At 46.7% G+C, this 14,837-nt stretch overlaps 1 protein-coding gene across 1 annotated transcript in view; it reads right to left on the bottom strand.

The window, feature by feature from the left end:
• Nucleotides 1-14,837, bottom strand: part of MTPAP (mitochondrial poly(A) polymerase) — a 33,106-nt gene that overhangs the window by 6,089 nt on the left and 12,180 nt on the right. Inside the window, exons 5-8 of the mRNA XM_066585199.1 lie at nucleotides 12,384-12,595; nucleotides 9,661-9,887; nucleotides 4,409-4,501; nucleotides 1,412-1,485 (exon numbers count right to left, since the gene is read on the bottom strand). Of these exons, the coding sequence (XP_066441296.1) occupies nucleotides 1,412-1,485; nucleotides 4,409-4,501; nucleotides 9,661-9,887; nucleotides 12,384-12,595 (606 nt within the window). The remainder of the gene's footprint in view (nucleotides 1-1,411; nucleotides 1,486-4,408; nucleotides 4,502-9,660; nucleotides 9,888-12,383; nucleotides 12,596-14,837) is intronic.

Below are 14,837 nucleotides of genomic sequence, written 5' to 3'. Positions count from 1 at the left end.
TTTGGCGCCTTTAAGCGCCCGCGCTGCGTCTGACGTCATCCCGTCTGACGTCATCGCGCACGACGCGGCGGCGCCTCCTACCCGGAAACCGGCCGCCGCTAGACGCCGGGGAGTGGAAGCTCAGAGCAGTCACCCCGCACCTGCCGCTCCTTCCCCACTGAAACTGCTGATTCCTCCGGACAGAGCGAGGAAGCTGCCTCCCCTGGCCGGATACTCCGCGCCCCGGTGAGTAGTGCTCGCAGCTCCCCGTCTCCATCCTCAGCACGGAGAACTCCTCCTGTGTCCGTTTGGGACAGGAAGACACTGGAGTCAAGAGGTGGGAGGTGGCTTTTAAAGAACTCCTTCCTGTCCCAAGGATCGCAGGCGGAGCAACCTCCATGTGTGCTGTCATGATGGACGCTATGAAAACTTAAATTAAGCAACTTGTTATGGGGACGATACCAAGAGACAAAACCCCCTAGACAAGGCGGGGCTCTGAGTGATCATTGCATTGCCCAGCTCTCAGCATCCCAACAAAATGGCAATTTGGTGGGGAAGCCACAGCCAACCCCATGAGGTTTGCATACATAGTGGGTGACGGCTGTCTTTGACACAGCTGTAAGAGTCAGGATCGGATGTAATTCCGATCCAAGCCATTAAGACACTATATACCAAGTATTGACAGCTGCATTTAAATGGACCGAGGGAGGAAGCTGTGGACTTTTGCCTATTAAACCCGGCAGCATATCGTTTAAGCAATCTCAAATTTAGGTCTCCTATGGGGACAAAAAAAAAAAGGAAAAATAAGATTGAGATTTTTTTTTCATTGTTGCAATGACTAAAAAACAAAAACATAGATGCCGTCACCGCATCCCAAAAAATGTAATCTATGAAAGGAAGGCATTATTTATCCAATAAAGATAATCTGCAACAAAAAAACATTTAGAAAAAGTGATCAAGAAGCAGCAGGTAGCCCAAAATGGAACCAATAGAAAACTACAGGTCACCCTGCAAAACACAAGCCCTCACAGTTATGGGGATTAGAAGACGGCGACGGGAAGCTTTTTTTTTTCTTCTTCTAAAGAAAGATTTTCATAAGTACAAAATAAAAATTGTTCTATAAATGTATCGCCCTAAAAGCTCTGACCCACAAGATACCAGGTCATTGGTGCAGCACTGTGTATACCCCCAAAATGGGGTTATGCCTTTTCTGTACATTGTATGGTAAACCAAATGGGACCAGTGAAAAATACACATCGTCCCGCAAAAACCAACACGCCCTCCAACAGCTGGGTTCATGGAAAACTAAAAAGTTATGATTTTTTTGAAGGCAGGAAGGAAAAAAAAAAATGGTGGTGACCTCAAGGGGTTAAACCGCGCATCCCACCGATTTCCCACTACAGGAGTCACAGCTACAACAGGAGATACAGACCTTGCGGATATCTATGCAGCTTGTTTTGAAGTCGAACTTCCCATAAAATTCCAGGAATTCAATAAGCAGCTTATCTACAAATGAAAAAAACACAAAACTCATTTAATAAATGTAAACAAACCGTGTCCTTTGGGTAAATCATGGACTGTTCACATACTTTTTGAAGGGTCCTCTTCACATTCACAGAGTGTGGAGGCCTGAGAACCCTCTGCACCCCCCTCCCCCCCCCCCCCCCCCAGACATCATGGGTACCAGACACTTCTCGTGGTTGTAATCTGTAGACCCAGCAGCACTAGGTAATGACCCAAATCAGGGGAGAACATTTCTGCACAGCCGATCGAGGATAGACCAGTCTCCTCGTATCACAAAGCCAAAACGTAAAGATGATCCGCAGCAGACTTGCCTTGGTGTAAAAGCACTTTTCTTTATTCCATCCTTATAAAACAGGTACAGGCAGCGACGTTTCGACCAATTATTGGTCTTTATCAAGCATGATCGAAACGTCGCTGCCTGTACCTGTTTTATAAGGATGGAATAAAGAAAAGTGCTTTTACACCAAGGCAAGTCTGCTGCGGATCATCTTTACGTTGACACTTCTCGTGGTTTCACATTATACATCATGATAATTGCATGACCACAGAGACTAACTGCTGAAATGGCCGGAATTCATGAGAAGTCTGATTCCGGACGTTAAACCCAAAGATGCTGGGATCAATGCTGACCATAGCAAATGACGGCTTACCTGCTCTTCACACTGCAAGCACAGAGGACCCATGGGTGGCCATGGCAACTGCAGGCCTAAAGGCCCATTTACACGCAATGATTATCGCTCAAAATTTGTTTAAATGAAGTAATTTGCAGGATAATGGTTACATGTTAACGCAAGCAGTCATGCGCTACTCCTTCACTTGTCGTTTATGGCTGGTTTTCAGCCGGCATAAAAATAGCTGTCAGTTCAAAATTCGTTCCATTTCAATGGGAATTTTTTGTCTTTTGAGCGGCTTGAGGACAGTAAACAGTGTACTCATTGTGTGTTGCAATGCTTACTCATAGAAGGAGAAGATAATGGAATCCTGCCAAATTTACTTTAAACGAATTGACTTTTTTTGCATAAAATTAAAGGAAAGATAATGCATTCGAATTGCTTTCCTTCATTAGCTAGTCGTTCGGCCGTTTTAGCGATAATTGTTGCATTTAAAAGGGCCTTTACACAGGCCTCTGGGGCTGGGATGGTGGGTAGAGTCAAAAAGGAGAAAAACATTGCAGTAGCGAAAGATTGCAGTGTATTATCTGATCGATCATAGGATTGCATTCAAGGACAGAGAAAGAAAACGTAAAAACATTTCAAAGTTAAAAAGCACAGCTTTTGAACGCTTTCCTTTTTTGCAAAGAAAAAAAAAAGCAAGAGCCAAAATGCTGTTTTTGTTCATTTCTCTTCCCCAAAAAAGCAAAGTGATCAAAAAAAAAAAATCATATGAACCGCCAAAAAAGGACCACCAAAGCACTACCGCTTTACGATTTTTCAAAAGTGAAGATTTAAAAAAAAAATAAGTCAAAAAATGCATGACCCCTTTTAAGGATTCAGTGCTTTAAGGATTCTTCTTTCTTCGGCCGGCGGATGTACTTGGCACGCCGGTGGCGAGTAGCACGCATGCGCATCCGCCGAGCCAAAGCAAGAAGATCCGGCCGTGAGGAAGAGAAGACGTGCCTGGCCCGCTGCGGGTAAGTTATTCTTATTTTAGGTCTCCCACGGATCCGGACGGCTTCCATAGGCTTCAATAGAAGCCTGCGGGATCCGTCCCCGCGGGAGAACCGCACGAAAATGGAGCATGTCGCGTTTTTTTACATGCTTTTTTTTTTTAAATTCACTTTTATTGACCATTCGCGGGTATTTATCTACCCGCGGGTGGTCAATGCATCCCTATGGGGTGCGGATCCGCGGGCGGGCGGAAGAGTTAAAATCCGCTGCGGATTTTAATTCTTGTTTTGCCCGTGGACATGAGGCCTTAAGGCTATTCTAATGCTCCTTACATGCCGCCCATACGCAATTTAGTAGTAATCTAAAACGTTCCATGATGTGCCGATTTCCTCGCCTGCGAGGTTACTGCATCCTACTGGCCCAGCGACATTCCGTATGCTAACAACATGAGCCTAAAGGTGTGGGCAATGCTCTTCATACCAGACATCGCGGGTGAGGTTGAGTTTCAGGGTGTGTCGTGCACGCCATTGGATGCTGCGGGAGCAACGGGCAATTAGGCTATAAGTACTAAACCTCGTTAGAGAAAACGGAGAATGGAATGCAATGTATTAGGGTGGTTTTTATTGGGTATAAATGGCTGGTTCATCGAGGCATTCTCTTCCTATGGTGTGCCTCCTGGTATACAGAACCCTATAACTACAGGTGGGTAAGAGTGTGATTATTGAGGGATGAGGCACAGCTTTAAAGGAGTTTCCAAGATTAGCAAGAGAGTCCTTTTTCTCTGCTGGAAACAGTGCCACTCTTGTCAATGGGCTGTTTCTGGTACTGCAGCTCAACCACACTAAAAGGTAATTGGGCTGAGTGGCGCAGCTTCTGGAACAAAGTAGACCCTTTTTAGTTTTATTCAATTAAATGGGTTGTCTATACCTACATAGACCTGCGGTGTCAGAACTTCCACTATCGACCCAGTTCCAACACAGGTCCCATGGTAAGGCCCCTCTGTCAGTGCCCCGTTCTATAGACCAGGGGTCCCCAACTCCAATCCTCAGAGACCACCAACAGGTCATGTTTTCAGGATATCCTATGGTAAGAACCCCTGTGATGTCTGAGGACCGACAATAATTACATCACCTGTGCAACACTGAGGAAATCCTGAAAACATGACCTGTTGGCGGTCCCTGAGGACTAGAGTTGGGGAACACTGCTATAGACAACCCCTAATTCACGGACCGGTAATCCCTAGTCTCTAGTATGGGTTTACCTTTGCTTCATCCTAGTGGCAAATGCATTGGACTTACCGAGCGACTCTGTATTTGCAGATCGCCCAATCTTGTTCAGATCTCTTACGAACGTGCAGTCTTGGCCGTCGATAATGAATTTTTCGTTTTTGCCTGAAATAGGATGCAGGAAATCTGATCAGAGTTAAAGGAGATGTCTCGAGGAAGCAGCGAATTTTTTTTTTTTGGCCCAGTCCCCCTAATTAAACATACATTACTAATTACCCCTGTAAATTACTTTCCTAGCTGGTTTCTACTTACCGTTCCAGCGTTTCAGCAACTTATAAAACTTTTTCCCAAGATGGCCGCCGGCTCTTTTCGCATCGCTTGCTGTAGCCCGACGTGCGCGCTCCCGAGACGCTACCAGCTGTGTCTCCATGGCAACCAGACGCCCCGCAGCCGCCGACCGGACCCCTGGAGTGAACACGGCCGACCTGTCACCCACCGCCAGGCAGAAGGTAACCGGCGCAGCCCCCCCCCCCCCCCCCCCATCACAGCGGCAGCCCCCCCGGCCCAGCGACAGCCCCCCCCCAGCCCAGCGCTAGTTCCCCCGGCGCAGCGACAGCCCCCCCCCGGCCCAGCGCTAGTTCCCCCGGCGCAGCGACAGCCCCCCCCGGCCCAGCGCTAGTTCCCCCGGCGCAGCGACAGCCCCCCCCCCCCGGCCCAGCGCTAGTTCCCCCGGCGCAGCGACAGCCCCCCCCCCCCCGGCCCAGCGCTAGTTCCCCCGGCGCAGCGGCAGCTCCCCCGGACCATCACTTACCAGGACAGCTGGACGGCGGGACAGCTGGGCGGCTTCTCCGGACAGCTCGGCAGCTCTGCACCTTCCTCTAACAGAGGAAGGTACAGAATGGCCGCTCCAGCGCGCTCCCGAGCAGTGACAGCTCGTCTGCGCATGCGCAGAAGAGCTGTAGCGGGGAGCACACTGAAGCGGCTCGTGCTGAAAGGAGAAGACCGGACTGTGCAAGCGCGTCTAAAAAAGCAAGCTGCCGGCGAATTTAGACGGAACCATGGAGACGAGGACGCTAGCAACGGAGCAGGTAAGTGAATAACGTCTGTATGGCTCATATTTAATGCACAATGTATATTACAAAGTGCATTAATATGGCCATACAGAAGTGTATACCCCACTTGGTTTCGCGAGACCACCCCTTTAAGTATTAATTTAAAGAGCTCTAAAATGAGAAGGAAGGGGAAAATGCCACCCCATGTTATATTCTGTACCTAATCGCTGTTAAAAGGGGTTTCAGGGACTAGAAAAAAAACAACAATGAATGGCTATTCATTTTCTTCAGTGTTGCTCCAATAGGACACAGTTAATCTTTTCGTCTTAACGGAGTACTCCCACATTGGGTCTTAGCTGCCATGTGCGCACATAAGGATCCCACAGTCATCTCCAGATTTCCTCTCTGCAGGGTCCATCTCTAATTCTCAATTGTCTTTGGGCTGGTGGATGGAGACTGCTGCTATGAGGTCTCACATATACTGCACAGAGATGAGCTCCCCTATCATTATCTCCTATATAGAGCAGCAGCATGGAGGAGGTTATACAGCAGTCCTGAGCAGCGTGGCTATGATTCCAGTAGCTTGGAGATAAACCACTATTTGTGAGAGTCTCTGCAATCCTCTCACCCGGCTCTCCCTCCCCCTCTCCTCTCCACAGACATCTATGAGCAGTATGTAACAATTTGTCAGTGAGAAGGGAGACTGTTTAGATTACAGCGGGGCACTAAATAGAAATTGATTAACTGCCATTTTGTTGAGGCACGGTTCCAACTTCTGTAAGAATGGTGGAATAGAGATTAGCCCTTCCCCTTTGTAGACAGGGCCAATATTGGGCCTCGAGGAAGTCCTGCAGAATGACAGGGCTGTGATAACTGAGGGGAGGAAAGTACATGAGGGATGTGATTGGGGTGGGTGGGGCAGTATGTGGAGTAATTGATGGTGTGTGCATAGCACACAGGGAAGTAAGGGAATGACTGGAGGATATGTGCAACCCCTTCCTTCATGTGTAACATAACTGAAGTTCAACACCATTCTTTTACATAAGAGAATTGCATACATGACACTTCCCTGATCAAGAACAGAACGGTCATTTAATTCAGATATTGGGGAATTGCTGTGTAAGTGACTCTCTTATGCAAGAAGAGATTTGGGGGGGGGGGGGTGAGGGGGCAAATTAAAAAAAAAAAAAAAAAAAAAAGATTTTAGTTTTCTGCCAAACTGCCCAGCACTAGTTCACACCTACATCAGAGGCACCAATCGATGCCATTTCACACAGGATGAAAGCTGGATGGACCCCATTATAGTCAATGGGTCCACCTGGCATTATGTCTTCTGATGAAACAGGAAACCAGAAGGTTAAACGCTTGAGTGTTAGTCACATGACCAAATGTGGAATCCACTCTTTTGGCCTCATGTCCACGGGGAAAATCAGATCCGCTGCAGATTCTACATGTAGAATCTGCAGCGGGTCCCTCCTGCCCCGCGGACATGAGCGCTGAAAATAGCAATTTAAAAGCATTTACCTTTCCGTAGCGGACGGCGAAGATCAGCTGTTCCTCACGGCCGGATCTTCATTTTCGGCCGGCGGATGAATTCCTGACGCCGGCGGCACATCGCCGGCACGTCGTCGACGTGCCGCGCGCATGCGCCGGGCACATCCGCCGAGCCGAAGCAAGGGAGATGCAGCCGTGAGGAAGAGCAGAGCTTCGCGGCCCGCTGCGGGTGAGTAAATGCTTTAAATTCCTATTTTAGGTCTCCCGCGGATCCGGACGGCTTCCATAGGCTTCAATAGAAGCCCGCGGGAGCCGTCCCCGCGGGAGACCCGCATGAAAATGGAGCATGGTCCAGATTTTTTCATGCTCCATTTTTTTTTAAATCACTTTTATTGACGATCCGCGGGTATTTATGTACCCGCGGGTGGTCAATGCATCCCTATGGGGTGCGGATCCGCGCGCGGGAGATCCGCTGCGGATTTTAAATGTCATTTTGCCCGTGGACATGAGCCCTTTGGATAGATTTATTCACGCGAGCATTTTTTTTTTCCTTACAGCAATGCTGCAAAGTAAAAAAAAAAAGATGCAGCACGGTCTAAATTTGGGCGCTCCTTCGGAATGTATTGCTCATTGCTTTCAATGGGACCTTGAAAGAAATCACATGACACATGTTCGCTTCTCGTTCGTTGTTCAGTTTTTGCATGCAGAAGGCTGAATGAGGAATTGTCCGTGTGAGCAGGCAGCATAAATGATTAATGACTGCCTGCTTCCTGTGAATGGAGGCAGGCGGGCAGGAACAATCTACGGCTCGCTCTGCCTCCAGTCAATGACTATCCTTCCTGTTGAAAAGCACCCTTACAGTGTATAAGGAATCAGGGGAAGCACAAGAGCTTACAATCTAGGAGGAGGAAATAGGGGGGGGGGGCACGAGGTAGGAGCACTTGTTCTGTTCAAGGGTCAGCCATCTTTTACATAAATAAGGTAGTATACATAAAGCTGTACGAGCCGCTCACCAGCTGCTGACTATGTCCAGATATGTGGGGTGGGGGAATGTAGAAATGGAGAAGAGTTAGTTTAGGGGAAGAGATTGTCCTCCCTAAAGAGACGTGCTTTACGGTACACCTAAAACTGTGGGCGTTGCAGATACCCCAATTGTCTGGGGTAGCGCACGCCAAAGAACTGGTGCAGCTCAAGAGAAGTCTTTGAGTTCGGAGGTTCAGGTTATGGAGGAACTTAGTGTAAGATTACATTAGTAGAGTGAAGGAACGAGTGGGAGTATAAATTGTAAGCTATAGTGGATGGGACGACTGGTGCAATGACTGGCATGGGGGTGAGGGAGGCATTGGCGCAGTGACTGGCACAGGGTCTTTTAAAAAAAAATTTTTTAAATGCGCCACTTTGCTAATAGTATTACTGCTTATACATCTACTGTTTTGTGTCTACAGCTTCTACGCAGACTGTGCATTTCCGCGGTAACAGACTACTGAAAAAACTACGCTACAGAGTCCGATTTATACTTCTATGCATCCTGATGCTTTTACCAGGTGATTGTAAAAAAAAATAAAATGACAGGAGTCAGGGATCATAAATACAAGCAGAATTCTGTCTCCCCGAAGCTTCCAGCAGATGCATGGCGACCAAAGCGTGCAGTGATGCCGACAGAACACCAACAAGGCACCATAATTCCCAGCATGCCCGCTGTTTTGGGGTTATATTCGACCTTGATCTCTCCTTTAACCCCTACATCCAATCTCTCTTCTGAACAGGTCAGCTGCATTTCAAGAACATCGCAAGAATCCGCCCCTTTCTCACCATGGACACGCTAAAAACGCTCACCATTTCCCTGATCAGCTCTCGGCTCGATTTTTGCAAATTGCTGATTGGCCTCCCCGGACCAGACTATTCCCTCCAATCCATCCTGAATGCGGCAGCCACGCTCATCTTCCTGTCCAGCCGCTATTTGGACGCCTCTGCCCTGTGCCGGTCACTGCACCGGCTGCCCATTAAACACAGAATTCAATTCCAACTCACTACCTTCATCCACAAAGCCCCCACAGTGCAGCGCCGCCCTACAGTACCTCTCTCATCTCATTGCACCACCCAGCCCACGCCCCCTAGCGCTCTAAATCTAGACTAAGTGCCCCTTTAATTCGAACCTCTCATTCCCACCTCCAAGACTTCTCCAAAGTAGCACTAGTCCTCTGGAATGCACTACCCAAAACTATCCGGGCAATCCCAGAGAAACAAAACTTCAGGCGTGCCCTAAAAAAAAACGCACCTCTTCAGGAAGGCATACCATATCCCCTAAACTAAACCCCTCTGTACCCCGCCTGATAACATGCTCCGTCTTATTGACTGCAATCCCTGCCAGCCACCATCAACCACCCCCTGCAGTCATATCGATTCAGCCACTATACAGCCTGACCATTGTCTATCTGTATAGCATCCCTCACTCTCCACCTCGCCATACCATGCATATCTCCACCCCTTTATCTTCTGTATCCCCCGCATTATCTGTAAGCCCCACACCCCTACTGTCTCCATCAGCCATTTACTACATGTAACCGGGGTTTTGTTTCTGTTCCCCGTCTTGTAAGAGCTCCGGAATATGTTGGCGCTAAATAATGGTCAAGGTCATGTTGAACATGATGTTTCAGATCAGAAGTGCCACTATACATCCACAAGGTGTAATCACCAGCATCTAGCGCCACAAGTACTGTGGATCCAAGAAGAGTCGGCCTTGTTTTCCACTCTCTCCTCCACTTACCCCGAATTTACCTGCAAGACTTTTCAGTTGATCGAGTGTTGGGATAACAGGAGGCTCTCTCTTCTGTAGGAAGAATAAGACCATCAAAGTGATGGAGAAATTTGTGATCCAATGTCCGGAAATATAGCTGGTGACCCCATGGACACGCGCCCAGCATCTCAGCGTGAAAACCAGCGCTCGCACCCGGGGGTCCAGGTTACCGTACAGGTACAGAAGCTCAGAGCTTATCAGCGCAATTCTGTAACACAAGAAGAGTAAAAGACGGGAGCTCTTGGTACGTTTTCTAGATATGTTCTGAGTTTGTGTCTAAATGCAATGTGTTCCACACATTTTATAGAATCAGCATTATTAAAATAGGAAATTCATCTACTTGTATTTCAATGGTATAGAAGCTGCAGTTCTCCGCTGAATCCAGCAGAGGGACCCACCAGCTTAACAATTCCTTCTCATCCACTAGAGCGCAGCATCTGAGCGGCTCTAGCTTTCCCCATATCTAGCACAACACCTTAAATTGTTGGCCGCTTTAACCCCTTTGTGACTGGCCTATCTTGCTTCTTAATGATCAAACCAGTTTTTTTCATTATGACCCCATAACACATTCACCCACGTGAGGCCTTTTTTCCCCCTTTCAGATATAATTTTTAGTTGCATTATTATTGGGGTACATATAATTCCAACATTCTTTTTGCAGTTTCTTTCTTAAAGCAGTGCCATTCGCTATAAATGACATAATGACATGTAAACTTTATCCTTTGGGTCAGTGCGACTGAGGTAATTCCAAATTATTATATATATTTTTTTTTTGGTACTTTAGTACAATAACACTTACTTAACCCCTTAGGGGCCAGGCATGGTAAATATATGGGAGGAAAAAAAGTGAAGATATTTAAAAATAACCCTATATCTCACAGAAAAATAAAATGCATCAAAAATAATTTTAGTAGCTAAAGAAAAAAATGATAATAGGGCAGTAACCCCCCCCCATGGGTAAAATCCCTTTAAAGTGTCTGGTCTTTAAGTTCAAAACAGCCTGGTCCTTCGAGGGGTTTTAAAAAAAAAACAAAAAAAACACTGCAGAACTGGATTCGAATCAGCACATTCCCATGCCACGTCTCGGGTTTCGCAGGACGAGTTGCCGTTTCCATTGGGTGTCATTTCGGTGTGACTTTTTTATTGCATTATATTGCTTTTTTTAGGGAGGAGGAGGCAGAACAAACTAACTTTGACATCTGACTTTTGTATTTTCTTTTACACGGTGTGGGATAAAATGATACTGTACTTGTACTCGCCTGAAAGTACTGTAACACCCAGTGCAGTTTTTAATGGTTTCCATAAAAATTGGGCTTTTGTGAACACTTTCATATTAGACTTTACTTCCCCCTTCCTCCTCCTCCACAAGGAAACTTGAAGATGCGATTGTCCAAAGAATGGCCCACTACAACACGATCTACACAGTGCCGGATCGCACGCTCTCGACAGCCGCAGGCTGGTACACATGGCCAACTATTCATCAGGCTCTGCTTGCTGTGGCATAGGTCTCTCCGCTCCCGGTCCTTAGAGCAGGAGCCGAGCTGTCAGTAGAGCTGGCCTTAGAGTAGGCTGCTGTGATGTTGGCATTATTTCTGTAGGATCATGCACGGTTTGATATGTATTTGGAATACCACTTAACTACCTACGTGAGACTTAACTGATAGGCCATCGTCTCAGATAAAGACCTTCAAGTTATTTGACTGCAGGGTATCCGGGTGGCACGGCGGCCATTGGGACACGTCAGTATTTATAGCCTATGCTTATATCAACCACCGGTCTGCTTGCTTTTGCACCAACGCTCCCAATCACAGTTTGTCTCCCACAAGCGTCACTCAAAATTTTAAAGCTACGCAACAATTTAATAGATATGAGACCATTTATGGCTGGTGTTCCTCTGGAACCGTTTGTATTGAGCCGACTGCGTTCCTCTCCCAGGCCAAAATTGCATTTCTGTATTCTTCAGTTCCAAATCTGGCTACTGAGGCCAAAGTGCCACCAAAACTGGACTCCCGTAAGAGGCGCCATTCCCTTGCTTCTACCTCTCCAGCCTTAAAGGAGTTGTTGAAGGGCTAAAGTGTCTGATCTATGGGGTCCGATTGGTGGTTCCATGCAACCCCTTATGAATGAAGAAACAGGCAATCATGCACGTTTCATTCGTCTCCATCAGACTGGCGAAGAGAAGGCGAGTACAGCACCATCACCGTCAGTGCCATAGAGAGGAATGCTCAGCGGCTGAGACCAGCGGATGGACATCCACCAATCAGACAATTAAACCCTTGAAGGCTAGAACTTGGGTCAACCCCTCGGCACAACGAGCACAGAAAGCATCCACAGAACAGGAACCGGCCCAATTTATAAAACCTGTTCATCCAAGCAGCAACAGAAACAACTTAATTGTATAAAGGGTGGTCTCCAGAAGAGAACTTCTGTTAGGGCGCACAGTGTGCGGGGGGGTCCCTGTGAGCCAGAACTAACAGCTATTCTATGCAAGCGGCTCTTGTTCCGTGAGACTCAAACCCTTGTATAAAAAAGTTGGCCATTCATTTACATGACGCAATACATTTGCGCCATGGCTGCTGCAGAGGCTGCAGCGTCTCCCGGCGAAATCCGGAGCCTGACGGAGGTGAGGAACCAACTGTAGGCATTCTCCCACCTCCCATCCTAAGCAATATGACATTCCAGGTTTGTTTTATCATGCAATTACTTGTTGTCAGCTGTAAGGTCGCACTGGAGGCCTGAAGACTGGTGGGTGAACCGTATGAGAGGACAGCGAGCGTTTAGGATTTTTTGTACTTCATTACATCCAGGGCCAAAACTTTCTATACATTCACCAATGACAGACAGGATCTTCTGTTGTGCCAACCTTCCTGAGGACATGCGCCTCATCCAAAACTCTGCAGTGTAAGCACTGGTAGTCTGCAGGCACAAAAAAAAAAAGACAATTCTGAACACAGTCAAAGAACCCCAATCATCATAAAGCACCCATTTCTAAATATCCTAACACATCTGTAACTTTGTTGGACTTTCATCTACTAGCCAGCAGTTACATATGGAGGCCCGGCCTGTCGGTCCATTACACTTACTGTTCACTGATGTTAACTATCACAATGTAATACTCCATTTCCCCTGTGGGGGAGCTGCAGGGAAATTGAAGATTTACTGACAGGTCAAGAGGAATAACACTGATCAGCTATTGTCAGGGGGGACCCTTCTAACAAAAAAGGACCATCCAAATAGAAAAAACCCTTCAGTGACCATAAGCAGCTGTGAACAAGCATGGCACCGCTTTCTATTAAGTAGTAGACCATTTTGTTTTATCGTCCCCACCTTCCATATCAGGGCTGGTTATTTTGTGAGACAAGTTGTATTTGATGATGCTACCAAATGCATTGGGGGTGGGGGGGGGGGTGGGAACAAAAAAAAAAAACCTTCAAGAATGTTTACGTTGGGAAAATGGAAAAAAAAAAAAAGAAGCATTTGTGCCATTGTTTTTTAGCTTTTGTTTTCGTGACGCTCATGGTGCAGCAAGAATGACTAGTCAGCATTATTCTGCAGGTCAGTGCGAAGAAAACCTCTTTCAGGCTCCATATTCTGAGCCCAATAACGTCATTTTCCCATCGATAGAGCGGTGTGGGCCACTGAGCTGCACTTACTACTGGCACCATTATGGGGAGCTTGGGACTTTCATCCCTTTGTATTTAAACGTCATCTGAGAGGTGGTGTGAATAAAATGCAATTCTGGAATTGAGTACATTTATTTTTGTGGCATTCACCAGCGGCGATGCCAATTATGTTTATTTTTACTAATTCTTTAGATCTCTTTAAATGGAAAGGAGCTGAATCTTAAATTTTATTAAACTCATTTTCACAATTTTTATTAGTCCCCAATAGAGTACTTGAGCTTTCAAACAAAAAGGTAGGGTGTATTAGGTGTGATTCCATGGAAGCTCGGGGAGCCCTCCCTAGGCTCCAGGCTACTACTGCGACCATCAGTTCTCTGTGATTACATCACAATGCCATTGTCAGCACTAACCCAGAATCTAAGGGTTTAAACAGTCGCGACTGGTACTAGCGTTAATCTCTGCCTTTGCAGGTGGGTATCCGGTCAACCGCCGGGAATAGAGTGGACACGTGTCTTGGTCCTGCTCCATACACCCGCTCGGCACTTGAGGGTGGTTAAAGTAGTTGATTCAAAGATACAAGATGCGTAAGCTGCCAAGCTATTCAATTCTATGGGATTGCCAAAGATAAGCAAAGTACGGCATCAACAAGCTCTCTTGGAGATGACTAGTGTGGCAGAGACGTGCTAGGACGAAAGACCCCCGGACCTTCGGACAGACAACATTGTGGAGAAGTCCACAACTCCAATCCCTTCACGTCTACAACTCGCTACAAGTTGTAATCACACCCAAAATGATCCTCATCTGTTACCATCTGGAGGTCAGCAGCCCGTAGAATACGGCGTATGTATCAACACTGTATGACTATTGACCGCTGCTGGATACTTAACGAGCAGCCATGTCTCATCCCTGCATTCCGAGAGGGTTAGATTTTACATTTAACAGCTTCATATGATGTACTGAAGAGCTTAAGACTCGGGGCGGGAAGGGGTGTTCTTGTTTTTCAGATTTCATGGGGAGCAAAAATGACGGTAATTTCATTTTGTGTGTCTTTAGAAGAAAAAATAAATAAAAAACCAAAACTGCTTTTTTCCGCCATCATCTTGTTTGTAGTGAGGTGAGCTGCAGTCTTTATTGCTACCACTTTTTGATCCCATTTAATTCACCTCTTTTTTTTTTTTGTGCCGAGATGACAAAAAGACCTGCAATTCTGATGTGTATTTTTTGCAGTGTTCACAATAACGCTATATTTGATATGACTTTTTGGGAAGCAGTGATTCTAATTACATTCTTTAGATGGGAAAATCTGAGCGTGGCCATTGCCATCGGCTGCCAGGTACACAGCAGGCTCGGCTCCAACCCCGCTTCATTCCCCTCTGCCTCGCACTGACCCATGAAAACCAATAGCAATGTAAATAAATGACCAATATTACTACTCCTAAATGAATATTAGGCCTGAGGACGGACGCTGTAACATCATGTGTGTTTGCTATCTACAGGATGACTTGGTTTCTGCTGCTGGGAACAATAAGTGTCAG

Source organism: Eleutherodactylus coqui, chromosome 12 (assembly GCF_035609145.1).
Source record: "Eleutherodactylus coqui strain aEleCoq1 chromosome 12, aEleCoq1.hap1, whole genome shotgun sequence".
NCBI lineage: Eukaryota > Metazoa > Chordata > Amphibia > Anura > Eleutherodactylidae > Eleutherodactylus > Eleutherodactylus coqui.
This window is presented reverse-complemented; position numbering and strand designations above follow the sequence as displayed.